At 39.6% G+C, this 25,193-nt stretch overlaps 1 protein-coding gene and 1 long non-coding RNA gene across 2 annotated transcripts; one reads left to right on the top strand and one right to left on the bottom strand.

Moving 5' to 3' along the window:
- Positions 1-701: 701 nt before the first annotated feature.
- Positions 702-20,971, bottom strand: LOC124259755 (sorting nexin-24-like). The gene is made up of 6 exons (XM_046693952.1): positions 20,831-20,971; positions 18,694-18,777; positions 14,425-14,529; positions 6,720-6,796; positions 4,005-4,096; positions 702-1,445 (listed from the first exon to the last, which is right to left on the bottom strand). The coding sequence occupies exons 1-6, from the start codon at positions 20,894-20,896 to the stop codon at positions 1,369-1,371; spliced, it is 501 nt and encodes a 166-aa protein (XP_046549908.1). The 5' UTR covers positions 20,897-20,971; the 3' UTR covers positions 702-1,368.
- On the top strand, positions 17,158-23,564 carry LOC124259756. Its single transcript, XR_006893906.1, has 3 exons — positions 17,158-17,168; positions 18,402-18,404; positions 23,311-23,564. It is a non-coding gene; the product is annotated as an uncharacterized LOC124259756 (long non-coding RNA).
- The last annotated feature ends 1,629 nt before the right edge of the window (positions 23,565-25,193 follow it).

Raw genomic sequence — 25,193 nt, 5'->3', positions numbered from 1 at the left:
CATGCTGTTGATCACTGGATTGTCTGGTCAAGACTCGATTATTTACAGCCCGCCGCCATATAGCTGGAATATTGCTGAGTGCAGCGTTAAACAACAAACCAACCAACAACCGATCCACTAAGCTACATCGGGGCGGTGGGGTAGCCTAGTGGTTAAAGGCGTCGAACTCAGATAGTCAGTCTCCGAACAGATGCTCTGTCAAGTTAACTACAGATACAGTCAGATACTTCATAGGTAAAGTCAAGAACAACAAACAAGAAATCAGTCAAATAACACACTGTATTTCATCAGTTCAGTGATTGACAATAACAATGGAACAAAGACAAGTCATGAGTGAGGCAGTTAGGTTTTTTAATGCCACTTTGAACAGTACATACCTCCATGGAGGAAAGCCCAAAGAGAAGCAGATTGTCACTGATTACCTCTCTGGTGAAAACCACATTCTTCCTTCTATACCTTCTCATGCTGTTAACAAAAATCTGTTAACAGTGTGTCCACCATAATAGGGGCTTTGTCAACCTATGTAACTGACAAAAGGGGGGTGTTTTACTGAAACCATACACAATTTACATTTATCATAAATCGTAAATAAATTAAGAGAAAACTTAATTCAAACATTGATGAAACTAAAAACATTTCAATAACAGTTATGTGTCATTGACATGATTAATATATACCCTTCTGAACTGCTGTTTTCTGTTAAAAGTTTAATTTACACAAGGAAATATGGATGATTAATTTTCTGTCGTAGTAGCATGTCTAGGAAAATTCCTTTCAGAATTGGATTAGAAGTTGACCAAGAGAGCCTCTCCTAGCAGCGTGCCTACAGTGATTATTGTACACATAAACGTATCCAGTAATCAAATCCAGGTGAAACACCTGTTTCCCTGACCAGGTTGTGACCATATTTCAAACATCCCGTTCTTACTAGTTGTGATGGAAATTAATGCTGGTCCATATGCTTGAGGCTAGAAGAAATTTTCGGGCCAATAAAATTGTAATTTTACTAGTCCTTAAGTACCAGGATTCTTTGGGTGTTTTTTCACATATGTGGAATGGAACTTCTCAATCCTCACATCACATTAGACACAACTTGTCATGTCTAGTTTACACTATTCTTTCACAGCGCAAGCAGAATGTGAAAAGAATAGCCCCATGGGCTTGTTTGGATTCTGAGTTTATTTCCATCTATAAGTCTGTATGTAAAGCTAAAGGCGTATAAAGACAAACACACATACAAATATTTATCTCCGATATGACAAAACATTCAATATCTGTAAGATTAGATACCAAACTGTTTTCCATATTTTCCCACAAGGTATATGGTGACCAATGCTATGGAACATTCAACACGATGTCGGGTATGTGTCATCTTGGGCAGCTAGCGTCTCCCGGGGAGTACAGACCCCTCGTCACACCCTCAGCAACTATGTCAGGAAGGGTACCTGTGGAGAATTGAAACATTGTCCTCACATCCATGTTCATTGACAAGAAAGGTATGGTGTGGTAGAGGAGGAGGGTATTATAGCACAGTAAAGTATGCAGTATGGTACAAGAACAGTATGGTGTGGTAGAGGAGGAGGGTATTATAGCACAGTAAAGTATGCAGTATGGTACAAGAACAGTATGGTGTGGTAGAGGAGGAGGGTATTATAGCACAGTAAAGTATGCAGTATGGTACAAGAACAGTATGGTGTGGTAGAGGAGGAGGAGTAGGGTATTATAGCACAGTAAAAGTATGCAGTATGGTACAAGAACAGTATGGTGTGGTAGAGGAGTAGGGTATTATAGCACAGTAAAAGTATGCAGTATGGTACAAGAACAGTATGGTGTGGTAGAGGAGGGTAGGGTATTATGGCACAGTAAGTAGAGGAGGAGGGTATTATTGTACAGTAAAGTATGCAGTATGGTACAAGAACAGTATGGTGTGGTAGAGGAGTAGGGTATTATAGCACAGTAAAGTATGCAGTATGGTACAAGAACAGTATGGTGTGGTAGAGGAGGAGGGTATTATAGCACAGTAAAGTATGCAGTATGGTACAAGAACAGTATGGTGTGGTAGAGGAGGAGGGTATTATAGCACAGTAAAGTATGCAATATGGTACAAGAACAGTATGGTGTGGTAGAGTAGAGGAGGTAAAGAGGTATGGTATGGTATTATAGCACAGTAAAGTATATGCAGTATGGTACAAGAACAGTATGGTGTGGTAGAGGAGGGAGGAGTATTATAGCACAGTAAAGTATGCAGTATGGTACAAGAACAGTATGGTGTGGTAGAGGAGGAGGGTATTATAGCACAGTAAAGTATGCAGTATGGTACAAGAACAGTATGGTGTGGTAGAGGAGGAGGGTATTATTGCACAGTAAAGTATGCAATATGGTACAAGAACAGTATGGTGTATGGTAGGAGGGTGTATTATAGCACAGTAAAAAGTATGCAGTATGGTACAAGAACAGTATGGTGTGGTAGACTAGGAGGGTTATTATAGCACAGTAAAATAGTATACAGTATGGTACAAGAACAGTATGGTGTGGTAGAGGAGGAGGTGGTATTATAGCACAGTAAAGTATGCAATATGGTACAAGAACAGTATGGTGTGGTAGAGGGGGAGGGGTATTATAGCACAGTAAAGTATGCAGTATGGTACAAGAACAGTATGGTGTGGTAGAGGGAGTAGGGTATTATAGCACAGTAAAAGTATGCAGTATGGTACAAGAACAGTATGGTGTGGTAGAGGAGGAGGGTATTATAGCACAGTAAAGTATGCAGTATGGTACAAGAACAGTATGGTGTGGTAGAGGAGGAGGGTATTATAGCACAGTAAAGTATGCAGTATGGTACAAGAACAGTATGGTGTGGTAGAGGAGGAGGGTATTATAGCACAGTATGGTGTGGTAATGTATGCAGTATGGTACAAGAACAGTATGGTGTGGTAGAGGAGGAGGGTATTATAGCACAGTAAAAGTATGCAGTATGGTACAAGAACAGTATGGTGTGGTAGAGGAGAGTAAGGATATTATAGCACAGTAAAGGGAGAGGAGGAGTATGCAGTATGGTACAAGAACAGTATGGTGTGGTAGAGGAGGAGGGTATTATAGCACAGTAAAGTATGCAATATGGTACAAGAACAGTATGGTGTGGTAGAGGAGGAGGGTATTATAGCACAGTAAAGTATGCAATATGGTACAAGAACAGTATGGTGTGGTAGAGGAGGAGGGTATTATAGCACAGTAAAGTATGCAGTATGGTACAAGAACAGTATGGTGTGGTAGAGGAGGAGGCACAGTAAAGTTATAATATGGTACAAGAACAGTATGGTGTGGTAGAGGAGGAGTATTATAGCAAAGTATACAGTATGGTACAAGAACAGTATAGTGTGGTAGAGGAGGAGGGTATTATAGCACAGTAATGTATGCAGTATGGTACAAGAACAGTATGGTATGGTAGAGGAGTAGGGTATTATAGCCCAGTAAAGTATGCAGTATGGTACAAGAACAGTATGGTGTGGTAGAGGAGTAGGGTATTATAGCACAGTAAAGTATGCAGTATGGTACAAGAACAGTATGGTGTGGTAGAGGAGTAGGGTATTATAGCACAGTAAAGTATGCAGTATGGTACAAGAACAGTATGGTGTGGTAGAGGAGTAGGGTATTAAGAATATTTCGCTCATATGACGACGTGCATGCGTGTGTGTGTGTATGTGTGGCTGCTTGTACTAGCCCAGACTTAAGCTGGTTTTATAGTGCTAGCCCACTGAGATACCACGCTGCAGTTAAGCATGAATACCCCACTCAGACACATTATACTGACTCCGGGCCGACCAGTCGGCTGTTGTACCCATTAATGCCAAGCGCCGAGGCACCAAGAAGTACCATATTTTAACGTCTTTTGGTATGACACGGCCGGGGATCGAACCCCAACCCTACGCTCTCCGGGAGGACGCTCTAACCACTACACCACGGAGGCGGTATATGGTACAAGGACAATATTAATGTGTTCTTACTGGTAGTATTCTCCTGGAGGAAACAGTCAGCGGGGAATGAGATGACTGGCTGGTGACTGACCCGCATGTCCTGGCTCAACTTGTCCAGGGAGCTGAAACATACAACACAACAACTCTCAGGGAGCTGAAACATACAACATCAATACAACTCTCAGGGCTAAACATACAACATCACTACAACTCTCAGGGCTAAACATACAACATCACTACAACTCTCAGGGCTGAACATACATACATCACACTTACAAACTCTCTACAGGGGCTAAACATCAACATCACAACTCTCAGGGCTAAACATAACATCACTACAACTCTCAGGGCTAAACATACAACATCACTACAACTCAACATCAACATACAACTCTCAGGGCTAAACATACAACATCACTACAACTCTCAGGGGCATACAACAAACATACAACATCACTATAACTCTCAGGGCTAAACATACAACATCATCAATACAACTCTCAGGGCTAAACATACAACATCACTACAACTCTCAGGGCTAAACATACAACATCACATCAAACATACAACTCACTACAACTCTCAGGGCTGAAACATACAACATCACTATAACTCTCAGGGCTAAACATACAACATCACTACAACTCTCGGCTAAACATACAACATCACTATAACTAAAACATACAACATCACTACAACTCTCAGGGCTAAACATACATCACTACAACTCTCAGGGCTAAACATACAACATCACTACAACTCTCAGGGCTAAACATACAACATCACTACAACTCTCAGGGCTAAACATACAACATCACTACAACTCTCAGGGCTAAACATACAACATCACTATAACTCTCAGGGCTAAACATACAACATCACTACAACTCTCAGGGCTAAACATACAACATCACTACAACTCTCAGGGCTAAACATACAACATCACTACAACTCTCAGGGCTAAACATACAACATCACTACAACTCTGAGGGCTAAACATACAACATCACTACAACTCTCAGGGCTAAACATACAACATCACTACAACTCTCAGGGGCAAACATACAACCTCACTCCTACAACTAACTCTCAGGCTAAACATACAACATCACTATAACTCTCAGGGCTAAACATACACTACATCACAACAACTTCTCGGGGCTAAACATACACACTACAACTCTCAGGGCTAAACATACAACATCACTACAACTCTCAGGGCTAAACATACAACATCACTACAACTCTCAGGGCTAAACATACAACATCAATACAACTCTCAGGGCTAAACATACAACATCACTACAACTCTCAGGGCTAAACATACAACATCACTACAACTCTCAGGGCTAAACATACAACATCACTACAACTCTCAGGGCTAAACATACAACATCAATACAACTCTCAGGGCTAAACATACAACATCACTACAACTCTCAGGGCTGAAACATCTGAGAGTTGTAGCGATGTTAAAGTGATGTTAAAGTTGTACAACATCACTACAACACTCAGGGCTGACACACACTCTGAGGAGGATCAATAATATACCAAACATGAGAATGGCATTATAGCTCAGGACTGAAATATACCACACAATTACTGATCTCAAGGCTGAAATATAGAACAGTCATTTCTACCTGAGTGTCAATAATATTATGACTGTTATAATTTTCTTTGAAAGTATAAACAACAAAGCTTACCATGTGGTTTAAAGCATTGCAAAGTTACAATACTAAATGTAACTCCAATCTGTTAACATGGAATTAATATTGTCACATCTCTGCTAAAGAATCTCACCAGTATGCATTTCGTAACTCACATACATTAACATTTATTTATGAGAGCCAAAGCACTATGATTACAGAAGGGTATCAAATATTGTACAATCAAGCTCGCAATAACTAAGAACTGAGAAAACATCATCATATCGCTCCGTGTGAAAGATAAAGAGAAAATGACTTTGCAATAAAACATCACTAGACAAGACAGGGATAGAAATACTTTTTTTTCTAAGTGTGCCTTAGGGCACCAGGCAAATGTTTTAGGTGTGCCTTTCAGAAATCAAGTGTGCCCACATGTTTTTAGAATCAATGACTGTAGCAAGGATGATGATCTTTTGAAATTTATTGTCAGAAAACAACAAATGTAACCAGTTTTCGGTTATCACTGATATACATGTCTTCTGCTTAAGATGGCTTTCTAATGTTACATTTGTTCTGCTTTCCCATCACCTTTAATAGCTAAGAATCGTGTGAGAGGTTCACTTTTTTCAATATGTCTAACATACACAATTTACTCTTCACTAACCGAACTATCAGTACTCACAACACTCTAAATGCAAAAACAACCAGATTTCTTTACATCATCCATCATAATTCCAGTGATTTCCTGGGCGTAAAAGTCAATAAATTTTTTGCTTGTTTGTCATTTGCTTAAGTGTTTTGTTTTGGGGATTAAATGACTAAAGGTGTGTTATGTCTCTAAATAAAATAGGCGTGCCATAAGGGCACCAAGAACATTTTTTATCTGTGCCATTTCGATATTTACCGTGCCATGGCACGCTAATACATGGGGTATTTCGAACCCTGCAAGATTATTTACCTTTTCATTTCTAATGTGTTTTTGTTGGGCATTGAATATGAGGGATCTATAAGATCAGCTTATCTTGGGTCATATACAGTACTGGTTGCTGTCATGGAGTTCTAACCTGCAATCCCCATAGTAGGTAAAACATGTACTTACTCAATACTGTCAGAGAAGTTGCTAATGCCCAGGAACTTGAGGAGGGATTTGGGGAGAATGTCACCGTCTAGTGTACCCTGAAACAGAAACCACAGTGAGCAACACGGACATAATCATCGACCAGGAAACAATACTGTCAGTCAGCTGATGTACCAGCAGACACTGAAACTAACACTTGGAACCCTCTCAAGATAGAAATGTAGATGTATTCTCTTGTTTCATTACCTACGAGGGCGAACATATCGGGGTTCATATTTTTCATACGATGCCCCAGGGCAAAATATCACTTTGTCATGGTGACGTGACGTCATGAACAAGGCTATGACGTCACATTTCTTCTGTGACGTTGCGTTCTACATGCGGCGATGGCTTGTAGCCAGGCTGTGTTTGAAAGTAGATTTGGGTTTATTTTCCTTAATTTGACGACTTCGGTATTAAACAGAATATTATATTCGTGCCGATATATCATACTATGTTTACGACACTCGTGCCTCAATATCGGTATGTCACTCGCTCTCGCTCGGGAAATACCAACATTTAGGCGCTTGTGTCGTAAATATAGTATGACATGGGCACTCATATAATATCCTCTATAAATTGTGATTTTCTTTGGGTATGACAAGTGAATGCTTTAACCACTAGGCTACCTTACAGCCCCTGTACCTATCTACCCTGCGCTACCCAACAGGTCCCCGTGAAGATCAGGGTTAGAATTGGTCTTCAGCAACCCATGCTTATCGTAAGAGGCGACTAACGGGATCGGGTGGTCAGGCTCGCTGACTTGGTTGACACATATCATCGGTCCCCAGTTGTGTAGATCGATGCTCATGCTGGAATGTCTGGTCCAGACTCGATTATTTACCGATTGCCGCCATATAGCTGGAATATTGCTGAGTGCGGCGTTAAACCTAAACTCACTCACACACTTCAAAGGTAGGGAGGGGGGCCTACCAAGGCTTAGGCATCACAAGTGAATTTTATCCTGTTTTACTTTTGTATCAGTTTTCGAAAAGTAAAATTTACAAAGATTCTTTATATTGACCCACAAAAACAACTTCTAAATCTGACAGCATGATATTGTAAGAACAAGCCTCGTTATGAATCAGATTGTTTTTCAGACAATGATTTCATACCTTAAGAGCAGTGTATGAAATAAGCCAAAAACCCAGCCAGACATATGGGCTGGCAACTTCAAAATGCTACCAGCCCAAAATGGATTTAACCAGACCAGACGCCAAGACATAGTGAATTTACTCAGATGTATGGGACATCTAAAACAAAAATTACCAGACCATCGGGCTGGCAAGCTGTAAATTTAGACCGTCCATCAGAAAGAGGTCTGTTCTGTAAGGTATACAAACATTTATGTATTTAGATGATTCAAAAACTTGGGAAAGCAGCCTTTGGACACAAAGTCATTACGGTGTGATCTAAGGATTTTCATTTACTGGAGGTAAATATTACTTTGTACAAACTTTTACTTTTGGGTGTCTATTCTCATGTCCACTACACATAAAATTCAGTGCTTTTCTCAAATAATGTATCACAAAGAAAACATTTTAATCTCAAACAATTCTTTCAACCGCTCACAGGTAAGTAAGTACAAAGTCGCCATGTTGTATACTAACAAGAGTGAGTGAGTGAGTGAGTTTAGTTTTACGCCGCACTCAGCAATATTCCAGCTATATGGCGGCGGTCTGTAAATAATCGAGTCTGGACCAGACAATCCAGTGATCAACAGCATGAGCAACAGCATGATCGGCGCAATTGGGAACCGATGACATGTGTCAACCAAGTCAGCGAGCCCGACCACCCGACCCCGTTAGTCGCCTCTATATACCTATACTACCCCGGATCTTCACGGTCCGTATACAGTGAGACCTCGGATATCCGGACACATTCGTTTTTACGTAAATCGTCCGGATAATTGAATATCCGGATATCTGGATTTTTGGTTTTCATACACCTCAAGGAAAATCCAAAATATTTATGATCATCAAGCGTTTATTATACATGTATAGACATTCAAAAACAGCATCACAACATAACTGGCTTGAATATCGACACACTGCACTTTTATTGCTTTGACTGAATAAACAACATCGTATCACTTCGCGTGAACAAACAACAGAAGACGACTTTGTCAGTAGAGACGTCAAATTTACTATTAAACATCACTAGACAAGATTATTTACCTTTTAAGTTATAAGTTGTTTTTGCTGGGCATTGTATTATTTGCAGGGATTAAGATTACCGTCGCGTATTTGTCACCATTACACAAAGCCGGAAATAGCAATCAGCTGTGCACACGTTACCCGGCGAACAAGTTCAAAGGCGTGCACAATAATATAGCGGGATGAATTCTGGCGCGGTCGTCAGTAAAATATAATACAGAATACTATTATTTAACCCAAAGAATTTTATTTACAATTTTTTATGTAAAATATATATAATCAACACTAAGGTTATCACGGACCCTCATGAGCATTAGTGCGCATGGAATGGGGTAAAATCTGGAAGCCATTTAAATTCACACATTTTTTACCGATGTTACTGTAAACTAGCAGTCAATGGAAAACGAGGCGGTAATCAGTTCGTGATTGTTGAATGGGGTAAAATAAGCAAGCCAGTTTGTTGCTACAATAAATATGATATTTAGAGAAGCTATATTATGCATTTTCTGTCAACTACACTTCGTTTCGATCCGTGATGCAGGGTCATGTCTTGACTGTATAGGACCGCATCGCGGCTCTCGGCTAATCCGTGAGTAGACACAATAATATATATGACACCACATCTTGTGTCAAAACACGTGGGACTCTCGCACTTCCCTTCACACGGTTAGCGGTAGATCAAAGCTTCGTGCGGATAGGTGAGTCAATTTTGTGTTGATTTAGCCGGTTTGTTTGTAAAATGTACCGCCCGGAAACGGAAACCGAATATCCGTTATAGACAGTCACTTTTATAACGTAAGAGAATGTTTTTTTCTAAAAATTGACCGGAAGGCGAGGTTTCCAGATATCTGGGGTCCGGGTATCCGAGGTCTCACTGTACTAACAAGATGTCAATTTGGGCTGCATTATGCATAGGCATGTTAGGCCAGCCTAAACTAGGTCTCAGAAATTCCAGCCTAATTTGTCTGTATTACATATAGACACATCAGGAGAGACAAAACTATAATTCAGTAATTCAAGTCTATTATGGCAAGGGTTAAAACTGGACCCATATTGTCAGTTAACTTTTTTGCCTCAGGTCGGTGAAGGTAATTATCATCCATGGTATCAAAATCATGACCTTTGTATGATGCAACATATATTTTAAAAGGTTAAACTTTTTATTGCAATACTATTCAAGTGATTTTGCTGAAGGAAAATGGAAATAGGACATCTTCATGAATTTATTTTTTTGATATGATTCCTTTATGTCTTTATAACTAAATTTGAAAAAAACATCTTAATGGCACTTTGGATGACAATCAGCCAGAGTAAAAAAATGTTATGAATGTCAATTACGTTGTTTATAGTCAATTTACTGCCATTAATTATTCAGCCAGATGTTAATACTATATGACCATGCTTTGTTAATTAACATTTACCCAGTTGTATACCTTCACTCTCTGACATCCTCAACATTCGAAATGAGCATGACAACTGTGTCATTATACTCAAGGAATATATACATGTATATATTAATTATTTACTCCTGGTTATGAGACCAAGGCAATATAATCAGTGTGGTCGCCATCTTGTTTTTCAAATGAATGTAATCAAAATTCATCCCAACTTAATTAACAAACTGATCAAAAAGATTCATGTTTATTGAGAATGTCATAATAATTATTCAAGTATGCAACTTCATTCGAGTGTTAAAATAACCTCCTGTTTGCCAAACTGGAGCCATCTAATCTTTGATGTTAACAATGAAAGTGGGAAGTGTGCCTGTAATTGCATGGCAAAACACTATACCTGAACTTAAACAGCCATGTCTCAAAATATTCATGACATACATTAAGAAGGAAAAGCGGGTTTTTTAAAAAACATTTATGCATGAACTAAACAGATCTGTAGACTCCCTTAATAATTACAAAGGGTATGAACATAATTATATAGCCTGACCTACATCATAGGTGTCCATAATACAAGCCTTGCCCCAGACTGTGAATTATGGACAAAGAGTCAAGTGCTCATACATCTCCAGTTAAAGGTCACATGCAACCAAAAAACAAACATAATTAAAACACAATTATCACTTATTGATGGCTTTTAATACACATTGCTGATTATGAAAAAACAAATAAACAAAATTATAAGCGTACAATCGCAAATCAAAGGTGCAATATTTTGTACTTGGGTTTACTTCCCTCGAATAGAAGCACCCGGGATACCGAACCCAGAGCGGGTGGATGTGCACTTAAGTGTAACGAAGACTTCCACTGGCTGGTTCATTTGCCGATACACTCTTTGTGTGTGTATAGAGATGTTGGGTTTTGTAAAGACATGCTCATTTTTTGTGTATAACATTTTGCAGTCACCAGACACCATAACATGTCATGTGTACAACTATCACACCTGCCTGTCTGTGTAATTACATAATGTGACAGAGACAGAACTCGGGTGCACGAGCCATAAATCAATGCGTTTTGTTTATGGTGTATATGGTGTATAGCCTGATAGGTGTTGGGTTTTGTAAATACATGCTCATTTTTTGTGTATAACATTTCGCAATCACCAGACGCCATAACATGTCATGTGTACAAGTATCACACCTGCCTGTCTGTGTAATTACATAATGTGACAGAGACAGAACTCGGGTGCACGAGCCATAAATCAATGCGTTTTGTTTATGGTGTACAGCCTGATTGGTGTTAAGTTCAAATTGCATGTGGTCAGTGATAGCAGCTGTGTATTGCATACTGTCATTAGCAGACAGGCAGACAGACACATAGGTGTCAATAAAACAGACATTGAGTTTTGTCTGACAATGTTAAAGAATGACGTTGATGTTAAGTATCGACCTGAGAAAGTGACTCGGTAAGAAGCTGCGCCTCCAACACCACTCTTTCAAAAGTTCTATTTTTTGTTCCCTCTCATTTCTTAATATGTGTACTACCTCAGTTGTGCATGCGACGCTATATAAATCAAATAACTAACTCAGAGCTGCACAAACCTATTCACTGCGCATGCGCCATGAGCGCAGTGCAGCACAGCTCTTGAAACCACTTTTCACACCAGTTGGGATGAATTTAGTGATTTTATAAGTTGAATTTGCATTTTTGATCATTTGTTACTGTAAGTCCATACCGAAAGGTATCAGAATCTGCAAAGTTGTGTTTTACGTTGCATGTGACCTAGGGCACATCCACTCTAGGGCACATCCACTACCACTATAATGTGCTGACCCAGCACATTCCTGTTATTGTCTGTAGGGGGCGGTGGGGTAGCCAAGTGGTTAAAGTGTTGGCTCGTCACGCCGAAGACGCGGGTTCGAATCCCCACATGGGTACAATGTGTGAAGCCCATTTCTGGTGTCCCCTGCCATGAGGTTGCTGGAATATTGCTAAAAGCGGCGTAAAACCAAACTCAGTCAGTGTTATTGTCTGTAGTTGTCTAGGATGTAAACATAACTCTGGGCAAAACCATTCATCTGTGCTGCCTTTGTTTCTCCAACCACTGGACCATGGGACATTTTATACATATTAATTTATTTATGATAAATAGACATATCCAAGTCTCTCTGAACATTGTGTTTTCCGCTACATTTCATCTATGAAAACTATCAATGCTGTATTGACATAAGGTGTTTGTGAAAACACTAATCAATGCTTAGTCATCAGACCATGAACAACTGCAGCACATCATTAGTGAATGAGTGAATTTAGTTTTACACTTCACTCAGCAATATCCCAGCTATACGGCGGCACACTATAAATAATTGAGTCTGGACCAGACAATCCAGTGATCAACAGCATGGGCATCGATCTGCCGGCTGGGATATGATGACATGTCAACCAAGTCAGCGAGCCTGACCACCCATTTCCGTTAGTCGCCTCTTACGACAAGCTTATCATTAGTTCAAAAGAGTGAACTGTTTAACCAAAAGGCCAACAGAGATGTTTCCAGTGTCAAACAGCTGGGTCATGCACTTGATATATGGGTTAGTGACGAAGCTGGGGGATAAATTGCTCTCTAAATACCAAAAACATGACACTGTTTTTGAAGTTTTTGAAATGGTGGTGTTGTGCTGGAATGCATGACCTTTTAAACCAGTGACAATGCTTCAGGAAAACTGTCAAATACAAAATAACACTGTGTATGTGAAACAAACAGCCATGAATTCATTCTGCCGACTCTCAAATGTATAGGTAGCACTGGCATGATAGATTGATAGATGTGCAGAAGATGAACGAGTGAAGAGAGTTTTACGCTACTTTTTCAATATTCTAGCAAGCTAACTGGTTGGTTGGTAGTTTAACGCTGCACTCAGCTGTATGGCGGCGGTCTGTCAACAATCGAGTCTGGACCAGACGATCCAGTGATCAACAGCATGAGCACCGATTGAGCATTGACGCAGTTGGGATATATGACATGTGTCAACCAAGTCGGCAAGTCTGACCACCCGATCCAGTCAGTCGCCTCTTGTGACGAGCATGTATTTCTGAAGACCAATTCTAACCTGGATCTTCACAGGTCTCAACCAAACAAGCGAAAAAGCAATCACTATTCATTATACTGATAAAGCCTATAAGACATAGTCTGGGTTTACAATGTCATAAGTTTAACTTCTTTGAGAGGCATTTACAAATTGGAGTACTAGGTAAAGGTAAGATATAGGGGCGAACAACTTCTTTATGACAATTCAAGTAAAGTTTCAGAGAAGACTGTACCACTATTATGAAGCACATGAAATGTTTTAGATTGGGTTCATACACTTGAGGCATGGTCACAAAGGTGAGTGAGTGAGTGAGTTTAGGTTTACGCCGCTTTTAGCAATATTCCAGCAATATCACAGCGGGGGACACCAGAAATGGGCTTCACACATTGTACCCATGTGGGGAATCAAACCCGAGTATCGGCATGACGAGCAAACACCTTAACCACTAAGCTACCCCACTGCCTTTGGTCACTAAGGAGTAGAGAAGCCTCTTTAGTATGAATTGCAGGTATTATAAGGTGAAAACATACAAGCATGAAGCCAGTAGTAACAAGAGTCATCAAAAGATGACAAATCCCCCCTGGCCCCCACAAATATGAAAGAACAAATCATCTGACAATTACTTAAAGTCCAACTTGAGAGAAAAAATAAAAATGACAAAAATCTGTAAATAGCAAAAGGCACCACTTCAGGGTCTGTTTGATATATACCAATTTCTGCTATAATATATTGAACGTTTTTCGAGCTATGCTCTGGAAATGAAGCCCACCCCTCCCTTTTGAGACTAAGTACAACACGTTTCCATGGAAACCAAGCAAATCAGAAAATGACAAAAATATGTAGATAGCAAGAGGCACCACCTTAGGTTCTGTTTGATGTACATACCGCTTTTTGTTGAAACACATTGAACGGTTTTCGAGTTATGTTCCAGAAACAAAATGAATACAGACGGACAGACGGATGAGGATCACTGGTGTAACAAGCCTATGCTCTAACCACTCAGCCACATTATTCCTCCCATGATACAGTCTGAGAGACATTCCCATGTACCTACCTGTAAATAAGTTTGTAAACCACTTCGTCTCTGCTCCAATACTTTGGAATTCCACTTAAGAACCTTCTTAGGAGGAAACTCTGGTGTTCTCATCACTTTCTTCAGCTGAAATGCAATGCTACAGACATGTCTATGTGATATGGCAAATGCAGTATTTTGAGAACATATTACAGTACAACCATAAATTTTTGAGAATTTAAGATTGAAATGTTTTCTATTTTTTTCACTCATTACTCATGTATTAAATGTGAATATTAGCAGAACATAACTCCAGATTCAGAGACAGGTGAACAATTAGTATTTTGTCAAGTCACCATGGGCAGCAATGCAGGCTTCAATGCGGCGGGGCATACTACTGATCAAAGAAGTTAGAAAGTCGTGGTCCATGCTGTCCCAATATCGGACCACCTCTTCTTTCATTTCAGCAATATTTGTCAGATTTTTCTTACTAACACTTTCATTCATAAGTCCCCAAACATTTTCTATTGGATTTAGGTCAGGGCTTTAGCTTGACCAATCTAATAATGTCATATTTTGGGTCCGAAACCAGGCCTATGAATGCTTTGAACGATGTTTTGGGTCGTTGTCCTGCTGGAAAATCCAAACATTTCCATAGAACACGTGAGCAGATGGAAGTAAATGTCCCTCGAGAATATCTGTGTACCGCTCACTTTTCATATTCCCTTCAAATACACAGAGGGGCATTGCCCCTAACACAGATATGCCACCCCACACGTTAAATTTTGGACTGTACTTTGGGCGCTGATACAAAGGTTTTTCAGTTTGTTTGGTCCAGAATTTCAGTGTATTAAGAAACAGCCACACAGAACTTTCATCTGAGAAAATCACATTGTCCGAGTTAAAATTTCTATGCTGTAAGCACCAGTTCAACCTTCGCTCCTTTTGTTCAGGTTTCATGATCGGTGATGGAATTCCTCGACTTTTCTGCCAACCCATTGCATGGAGCTTAGTTCTAATTGTCTCCTTACAGACAGCCACAGTTCCTCTATCAATCATATCCGGCCTTAAGTTTTCTAAACTCCTTTGTTTGTTTTTAGAAACAAGAATACCAAGCCGCCTCCTGTCACCGTCCTGTTCCTGCTCAATGCCATATCCATTTGCAATATTTTTCAAAACATGATAAACAGTGGACAAAGGGATGCCTGTTCTACTTGAAATCACTTTAGCTGATCTGATGTCCTTGTTATAATACTCTAAAATCAACTTCCTCTTCTCTAAATCATCCATACTGAGGATCACTGAAAATGTCGTCTGCTAGCAAGTAAACAAAGGGGGGATAACTCTTCACAAACTAATGAAAAAAGGATTAACGGAGTTGTCTCTCTTGAATGAAACCAAGCACTTGATAGCTGGTCAAGGTTGTTTATACTAGAAATCCAATTAAACATATTCCTAAAATTCTCAATAATTTCTGGTCATACTATAAATATTTCTATATGAGAGAAGGAACAGAGAATGCCAAGACATTGAAAACAAGTGATGATTTGTTGAGCCATTGCTTGGATGACTTTGGGCGGGTTATTTTTCAAAAGGCCTGTCTATCAATGACAATGGGGCGGACATAATTTTTATGCTATTACAGGTTTTGATTTGGTTATAAATTCTCCAAGCTGATAAGCACAACAGTTACTGTTTCTCCATGTAGAGACAAGGAAAATACTGCATGTTGCCATGGTTACATTCATTCTTAAACAATGCATCATTCTTAAGAAATGCATCATGCACTCTCCTACCAAACATCATCATGTGAATCACATCCATAAACAGTTCTTATTCATTGATGCCTTGTGCAATTTGTTAAAAATTTACACATTTTTCCTTCCTCATAGTTTCAAATTAGAGAGTGAGACAGTCTGGTTTTACTCTGCTTCTAGCTTTTATTCCAGGAATATCATGGCAACTGCACCACAAAGAATACTAACAGATCTTCACTTATGTTGTTACTACAGTGAAACCTGCCAACACTGACACACTGTCAAAACCGGCATAAAATTTTAGTCCCGCCATTTTACAACGATATTACGATCATTTAAACATTGTCTAATCCAGCACCTGTCTATTCCGTATTCCAGCACGACTTTCCTGTCCCTACAAGCAATTTTAACTGTAATTAACAGTGTCTAAACATGGGTATGCTCAGTCCAATCAAGGGCCCATAATCCAATACACTAATTAATCCTCTTGGCACGCTAGATAATCAGGACTGACTGACTGAGTTTGGTTTTACGCCGCTTTTAGCAATATTCCAGCAACATCACGGCAGGGGGCACCAGAAATGGGCTTCACACATTGTACCCATATGGGGATTCGAACTCGGGTCTTCGGCGTGACGAGCCAACGCTTTAACCACTAGGCTACCCCACCGCCCCAGATAATCAGGAAGTAGTGATTGCTGGTTGAATCAAACGCTCATAGGGTTACCATGGTTATGCTTCATAAACACTGTGGGACTGCATTAACTGTTTTCAAGTGAGTGACATGTGTCAAATAATCTACTGTCATGTTGTTCTGTGATAAATGAGGAATTTAATAACTTAGATGATGTTCAGAAAGTTGGTTTTATGCTCTCATCACCTAATGTTATAGCCCAGAGTGCCAAAACGTGTAATAATATTCTTCGTAAGCGTCATAAGATTTTATTTCATTGATTTCTTTTAAAACTTTTAGGTAATTTTTTATCAAAGGATATTTTATAGAGTGACTGCAGTTCTTAACATTTGAATGTTTTTATAGATGTTATAATATTAAAGTCTCTCGTAACTCTGTACAGGGTGCCTCATTCCTATAACGCTTATATTGTCTTAGGTTATGTATAGTTTTTATCATGTATATATTATGTATGTACGTTTTTATCAAAATGTCTGTAACGAGGTGAGACTATAATAAACAATCTGTCTGTCTGTGTCAGAGAGTAAATAAATAGCCATTGGTTTTATTGACTCGTCAGTCAAGAGATATAGAGATAAAGAGATTGACGAGTGTAAATGGCAGCCATGTTGGAAAATGATTGTCACTGTCTAATCCAGCACCCTGTCTAGACCGGAATTATATTACGGTCCCGTGAAGTGCTGGTTTAGTTCTGTGCTAAATACATCAAAATTTCATGAAACACAAGAACATACATGTTCATGCATCATCATCCTTGTACTAGAGTGAGTGAGTTTAGTTTTACGCCACACTCAGCAATATTCCAGCTGTCTATAAAAAATCTAGTCTGGACAAGACAATCCAGTGATCAACAGCATGAGCATCAATCTACACAATTGGGATACGTTGACATGGTCAACCAAGTCAGCGAGCCTGACCAGCCAATCCAGTTAATCGCCTCTTACAACAAGCATGGGTTACTGAAGATCAATTCTTTCCCGGATCTTCACAGGTCCCCTTGTAATAGAAGAGTAAGTCAGGGTTTATTGCTTAAAGCAGTTATTCTATGTAATAGCAAAACACATACATGAGTTAATTCACAGATGTATAGCTTGACCGCATCCTTGACCACTACTGCATGAAGTAATAGAGTGAGTGAGTGATGACCGCTTACTGCCACATCAGCAGTTTTGTAGATTCTCATGGTGAGTGAGTGAGGTTTCACATGGGTTTTAGCAAATATCAAGCAATATCAGAAATGGGTGTCACACATTGTACCAATGTGAGGAATCAAGCTTGGGGTTTTGGCGTGACAAGCGAACAGCTCTTAATGGTGAGTGGGGCAGCACCATATGATCAGTGCTAATGAGGAAAACCATACTTGCTTGTTCAGTGATGACTGCATTAAGCACCCTTGGCTTGTCACTACAGACTGACAGAACTAACGGGAATAAATAGTGAGGTGAAGTCCACAAAGCATAGATATGACAATCACAGGAAGCTAAAGACGGCAGTGGTAGTCTGTCTCGCGGTCCCTGAACCACATTATTTCTCCCAGCTCTTTCTTTAGCATTTAGTCCTAAATGAAGCAAGTCTAGATATCCTCAGGTTCAGGAATCACCCAACTCAGCAACTCTGTGGGTCTCCCTTTCCAAATTAAAAGGAATAATTTGTTTCTATCCAAATTATATACACTCAGAGACTAAGTGTCAGTCTAATGGCTGCATGTGTGGAATAGGGTTGGGTTGGGGGAGCGGGAGCGGGGGGCCAGGTGTTTTTTTTTGTTATAACATGAAGATCATCCTATCAATAACACATTTGTAATTCAAACATGGTTATGAAAATCACTAATTCAAAGGTCTCTCACAAAACTGTTTCTACCTGTTTATGAAGTTCCTCAAACTCTGTGTACCTCTTCTCCACTGTGTGCAATCTACCAGACACCCAAACCTCCAAGAAAAACACCTGTAATTAAGAATCAAATGGTTCTGCTTGGAAATATAATATTAAATATAATTATTTTATTACCAGTCATTGATGAAAGATACCAGCAGCAAAATAAAATGGCAACCAGTTCAAGGATATTTTGCTAGTTTTTTGTATATTAGGGTTATTTTCAAAGTGAAGTGGAAAATCACTGCATAAACGGCTGACATTGGGGAGCAGGTCAAAACAGTCTAATGTCAGAATGGCCTAGAAAGATAAAAATTAAAATGGTCACACAAAATGTTTAAAGGCCACAATCAACAGTCAAAACGGAAACACACACAGACCAAATTATTTGATCACATTAATCATATTACATACGCTGTACATATAAGACAGAAAGGCAGTTCGTATTCCTCTTTGATTTATATGTATTATGCATGTTAAGTTTTTTTACATTGCTTTTTTCTGCTCACATATGGATTAGTTAAATCCCAAAACAAGGAAATGGTTCCTCATTACAACCAAAGATTATTGATACACTGAGTACAGAAAGTAATGTGTTGACATGGATCAAAACAACAAGAAAACCCTACTACTGAGAGATTACATTGTAAACAAAAGTCCATAGTTTGAATCATTACATCAACACTTGTTACCATGTCCTTTACTCAACAAATGACACTCATTCATTCATTCATTCAGAATTTGACATAGCTCTTCGAAACTGGGAGTCCTGGGGACTCAGGGCATATCTATTTTGAGAGTCCATTTCCAAAATTGGGAGTCCATCAATTTGCATGAAATCAATTATCATGGATGCTTCCCATTTGTTGATTATGTTATAAATGTGTTACTTTCAATGTCATTAGAATAATGATTGTAAACAGAATGTATATGTTTTAATATGGGATATCATTATAAAATTCAGAAAGTTCTTTCCCAGAAAAAATTATATTGCGCCCACAAGGACGCAGAGGATTTTAGTTTGGGGGTACTTCATGAAATTTCTGCATTCAGTACGCAGGAATCATGCGTCCCGTAAAACCCTGTTCATTCATTCATTCACTCACTCATTTTCCACTGTTTGGGATTCTGTGATCCTGGAGGTGACAATCTTTGCATAAATGTTCATATACACAGAGACCATATATGGTCTCGGATAAACACTCGTCAGATGGGTACAGATGATTTTGTCTTCTCAGGAAATTAGCTTGTTATTTTCTTAAAGCTTGCTTCAGAGAAAAGGATTGTTCAACCTGTTACCAAATCTCTGTATATAATCACAAAATGGCTTTAGGTAGACATATTATATTTGTTGAACAGAAACACAATTGTTTTAATTTAGCTGTTAGTTGTTAACTTAATTATCTGTTCTGCATACAAATGTTTATTGGGTGGATTGAAACAGATGAGTGCCACAAGCTGTATAATAACTACAAGGGTAAGAGGTCTGCCCGTAACCCCCACTTGAAATGTCAAGTGTAAATTGGTGTTGTAGTGAAATTAAAAATTAAAGGGAAGGTTTAGGGTTAGGATTTGGGTTAGGGATGGTTAGGGGTGGGATGCATCAGAGCTTATACAAACTCACTAATACTAATGATAAAAAACGGGGGTTACGGCAGAAATCTTTCCACTACAAGAATTAGTTACATTGTATATTATCCAAAGGATATGTATTTAAAAAATGCATTTGTATGGACTTGACGTTCATCTATGGCTATTCTGACTTTTTAGTGTGGCTGTCCTGACTTTTTAAAGTTTTGAGGTAGCTTGACATGAGCCCGTTTTGACTGCATCTAAACACAAGCACCTGCTCCTTACAAAGTATTTTCACAAATACTTAGGCTAATTACTATGTAAACCGTACAGGTCACTGAAAGGCAAATACCTGTGATGGCCTACAGGCAGGTGTCAACAAAATGTCATGTTATGTCATGTTCACTCTAACATTTACACAGATGTTGTGTTTCTTAATGAAAAGACTGACTTTTCTTTTTCCTGAGTTTCCGAGAAAGCCCTCGAAGCTATAGCTATTTATTTATGTAACAATAGACGCGTACACTGTAACTTAACCTCAGGTATAACTCACCGTGAATGTGTTTTCGTGTTCATTTTTGATTTTCCGATAACTTGGCACAGACGCTCGTATGAACATTGTATGGGGAATTGTAATAAAATGCCTTCAAATGTTGACAGCTGTTTGCTGATGGTGGGAGGGACGAATACTAGAGTGACCTCCCCTTGGTTAATTCAAAATCTCACCGATTACGGATCATGTACAATGGATAGTCTGCAACGAACACAAGGAACATTATTGGGATAAAGTTAAATCTAGATCAGTATCTGACCGAAAACAGGGATTAGTAAAACTACGACGCTGAAAACTGATTGGAAAACGCAACAAAACTGATCGAACTGTTTAAATTGTGGGGGAGTAGTATAGCCCAGTGGGCAAAGGGTTCGCTCGTCACGCCGAAGGTTCGATTCCCTACATGAGCACAATGTATGGAGGCCATTTCTGGTGTTCCGATATTGCAAGGATATAGCTAAAAGCGGCGTAATTAACACCTTTATGTAAATTGTAGGCATATTATCGCTAGTTAAAATTGATTACATTTGACCTTCATTGAGAGGCCAGCTAAATGGTACGGTTCATGACGCTTCACATTTTCTTTAATTCGACATTAGATAGTTCATTTTGAGGAGTCTTTGCTAAAAGATAAATGTATACCTTACGAGTTTAAATCTTTAAATATGTTTCTGCTTATGTATGCTGATGTTCTTGTAATATTTTCTTAATCTGTTGAAAGGTTGCAAACACAGATGAACTCGTTGTCAGCTTATTGCAGACGGTGAGAACTTGAAGTAAATATCGCTAAAACAAAGATAATGGTCTTCAGAAGAGTTGGTTAAGTTAATCGTCAGAACATTGGTTATATACTCATGCCAATAATGGTTGTCACCCCCTTAAATTTGTTTAATTGGACAGGGGTTGTGGGATGGGGTTGTGAGGTGTGTGTGGGGTTGGGGTGGGGAGGGGGGTGACAACCATTATTGGCATGAGTATATATAATGGCTGTGTCCTGAGGTTGTCGATACGTTTACATATTTCGGAATAGTGTTTAATTATAATAACCGATTCTCAAAGGCACAGCTGCAGTTTTCTGACCAGGGTAGGAAGGCCCTTTTTTAAATTTACAATAATATCAGGTCGCTCTCTCTCAACCTGGAATCTCTTTTATTTGTCTTTGATTGTTATGTTGGTAGTATACTATCTTATGCGTCTGAGATATGGGGGACATAATAAAGGCTTAAATATTGAAAGGTTGCATTTGGATTTTTGTAAGAGGTTATAGGAGTTGAGAAATCAACATGTAACTCCATGGTTTATACCGAGTTAGGTCGGTTTCTCCCGTTTTTATAAGGCAATATAGCATGATTAAATATTGGTGTAAGCTTCTTGCGTCTGAAATAGCATTTTACGGGGCTGTTATGAGTATTTGTATGAGGAGGTGTTGTCAAAAATTGAACGTATCAGGTTAAAAGTATTTTGTCAAACATTGGATTAAGTGAAATATAGTTAAGGCAGGAATTACCACTAGATTATCTAATAGTTAAAAAACAAAGAAAAAATTATCAGGCTATTCACAGTTCGACAACGTTTACGTCATCACGGGATCAGACCACGACGTCCCGCCATACAGCCTATCCTGACACAACGTCATCGACAAGCTCGCCGAATGTAGTGCCGAAATCATGTCCGCAGACCCTTGTTTTGGTGGAGAAATGTTGTTTTTACAGATGAGTCCAGGTTTAACATTTCCCCTAATGATTGACGTCAACGTGCCTATAGACGCGTGGGAGAACGTTATGCACAGGCCTGTGTCTTGGAGAGGAATCGCTTTGATGGTGGTTCCGTGATGATTTGGGGTGGAATAACAGCACGCCAAATAACTCCTTTGGTGACTGTTCAGGGCAACTTAACTGGTGTGGGCTACAGGGATCAGATTCTTCGACCCGTGGCAATTCCTTTTCTGCAACGCCATGGCCCTGGGTTAACATTCCAACAGGACAATGCCCGCCCTCATACGGCAAGGGTTGCTATGGATTTCTTGCAACACCACAACGTTGACTTACTGCCTTGGCCTGCAAAAGCACCGGATCTCTCCCCGATAGAGCATGTTTGGGACGAGATGGATCGACGTCTACGCCGTCTTCCTCATCCGCCAGATAACGTCCTTGACCTTGCAACAGAACTTGAGAGAATCTGGCGTGACATCCCACAAGCCTTCCTTGCACGTTTGATAGGCTCTATGCGTCGTCGATGCACTGCTGTTCTCAATGCCGATGGTGGACATACCCGTTATTGAGCTTGTGACATGGTCGTTTGACCCCTGTCCCGCTTGTGGACTCGTGACGTCATTGTGATTGACTTTTCAATTGAAATTCTCCCGACTTGTTATGGTCTCATGATCCCTCCATTAAAGTTTATATGTACCTTTGACATTGTTATCGTACTTATCAACTAGGATAATATTTTGTCAATGCACAGTTTCTTTATGTGGCTAGTATATGTACAGTGCCGTGGACTCCTTTAATATGGCGGCCTATGGGAATCTGCATTGTGGAACTATACGTAAGTTGATAAATGTGATGTCATTAGTTAAATAGTGGTCGGAAAATTGAACTGAACTTATGTGCGCAGAGCAGAGATTATTTCAAATTTGTCTGTCAAATTTTACAAAGATCTATCCTAAACACACTTCATGAAAAATATTTCTGCTACACTGAAATAACATGTAAGTCTATGGAAATGACGTCAAGTGTCCGCTTATATATCAGCACGAAAAAACGGCTTGCTACGCGCCTGCCTATGCAGGGAATCAAACCTGTGCTTTCAGAGTGACGAACAAACACTTTACCATCTGTCCCCTCGCTCTCTTAAATCGGTGGCAAGTGAATGTGAAGCTTTGACTATATTCCCACACTGATAGGTACCTTAATATGACTCCGACAGTATGGCTTCATGTGTGTTGGAAATCATGCGAAGACAACACAGAAAGCTTTTACAGATATATACTCTTGAAACTGTGAATGGATAAACTCATTTTCAATTTCAAAGCTAATGTTAATCTTGCAATAGACGCAACACCTAACAATTACATAATAAACAGGTGGTAGTGTTCGTAGCCTTGTACTGAATGATATCCCATGCATGGGTGTATAGTGAGTGAGTGAGTTTAGTTTTACGCCGCTTTAGCAATATTCCAGCAATGTCACGGCGGGGGACACCAGAAATGGGCTTCATACAATGTATCCATGCGGGGAATCGAACCTGGGTCTTCGCCGTGCCGGGCGAAAGCTTTAACCACTAGACTATCCCAACGCCCCGGATGGATGTATAGTAATTCTATCCTTTAAAGAGGCAAGTCTAGATAAGTAAGGCAGTAAGGACGCGGGTCTGTTAGAGGGATATTTATATTTGTTAGAAATTATCATTTAAACTATTAATTATTACCTAAGACGGACTGCCTGGTAGCGTGACGGGCTACAAACCAAGACGATACAGGCTTGTATCTCGCAGAGGTTTCACAGTGAATGAGTGAGTATGGTTTTACACCGTATTTAGCAATATTCCAGTAATGAGTGAGTCAGTGAGTTTAGTTTTACGCCGCCCTCAGCAATATTCCAGCTATATGGCGGCGGTCTGTAAATAATCTAGTCTGGACCAGACAATCCAGGGATCATCGATCTACGCAATTGGGATACAATGACCTGTGTCAACCAAGTCAGTGAGCCTGACCACTCGATCCCGTTAGTCGCCATTATTCTACACTTAAGCCCATTCTACATTTAAGGTCACAACAGTCGCCTCTTACGACAAGCATGGGTTGATGAAGATCAATTCTACCCCGGACCTTCACGTGTCCAGTAATGCCTCTACGGAGTACCGTAATTGGGTTTCACACTGTGTAGTTATCGCTTTATCCAATGGCTGGGCCTATATACAATACCAATAACCTAGGAACAGTTCAAATTCCCAAATGGCAAGACATTTCAAACTACATTGAGAGAATATACAAATGTGACACCAAGTAACGCCTTCCGGGGATAATCGCCGGTTCAGACGACCTTCCGAAATGAATACAGGACTTTTTATGGAGAACAGGAACAGTCTGAGACTTCAACACTTTATCTAAGCCGATCTCTGTGAGCACCAAAATATTTCAGCTGAAAGAACGAGAGAATGGTCACAAACATTATTGTGTCCGTCATTGCATAGTTTACGGAACATCATATAATCACACTGTGACAAGTGACGTCAATCCGATGAGTCTATGGTACACGTTAAAACAATATTAGTCGTTTTGAACGTACACAAAGTCACTTATCATGTCACTACGAGTTGGTCGGTTGTTTAACGCCGCGCTCAGCAGTATTCCAAGTTATCC

Source organism: Haliotis rubra, unplaced genomic scaffold, assembly GCF_003918875.1.
Source record: "Haliotis rubra isolate DU_JTF1 unplaced genomic scaffold, ASM391887v1 Scf735, whole genome shotgun sequence".
Taxonomy (NCBI): Eukaryota; Metazoa; Mollusca; class Gastropoda; order Lepetellida; family Haliotidae; genus Haliotis; species Haliotis rubra.
This window is presented reverse-complemented; position numbering and strand designations above follow the sequence as displayed.

Coding starts and splice junctions, on each gene's coding strand:
- LOC124259755 (XM_046693952.1), bottom strand. CDS start 20,896: ATGTTCATACGAGCGTCTGTGCCAAGTTATCGGAAAATCAAAAATGAA. Junction 18,778..20,830: donor AACACGAAAACACATTCACG/GTGAGTTATACC, acceptor TCTTAATTACAG/GTGTTTTTCTTGGAGGTTTG. Junction 1,446..4,004: donor CCTCCAGGAGAATACTACCA/GTAAGAACACAT, acceptor AATTCTCCACAG/GTACCCTTCCTGACATAGTT.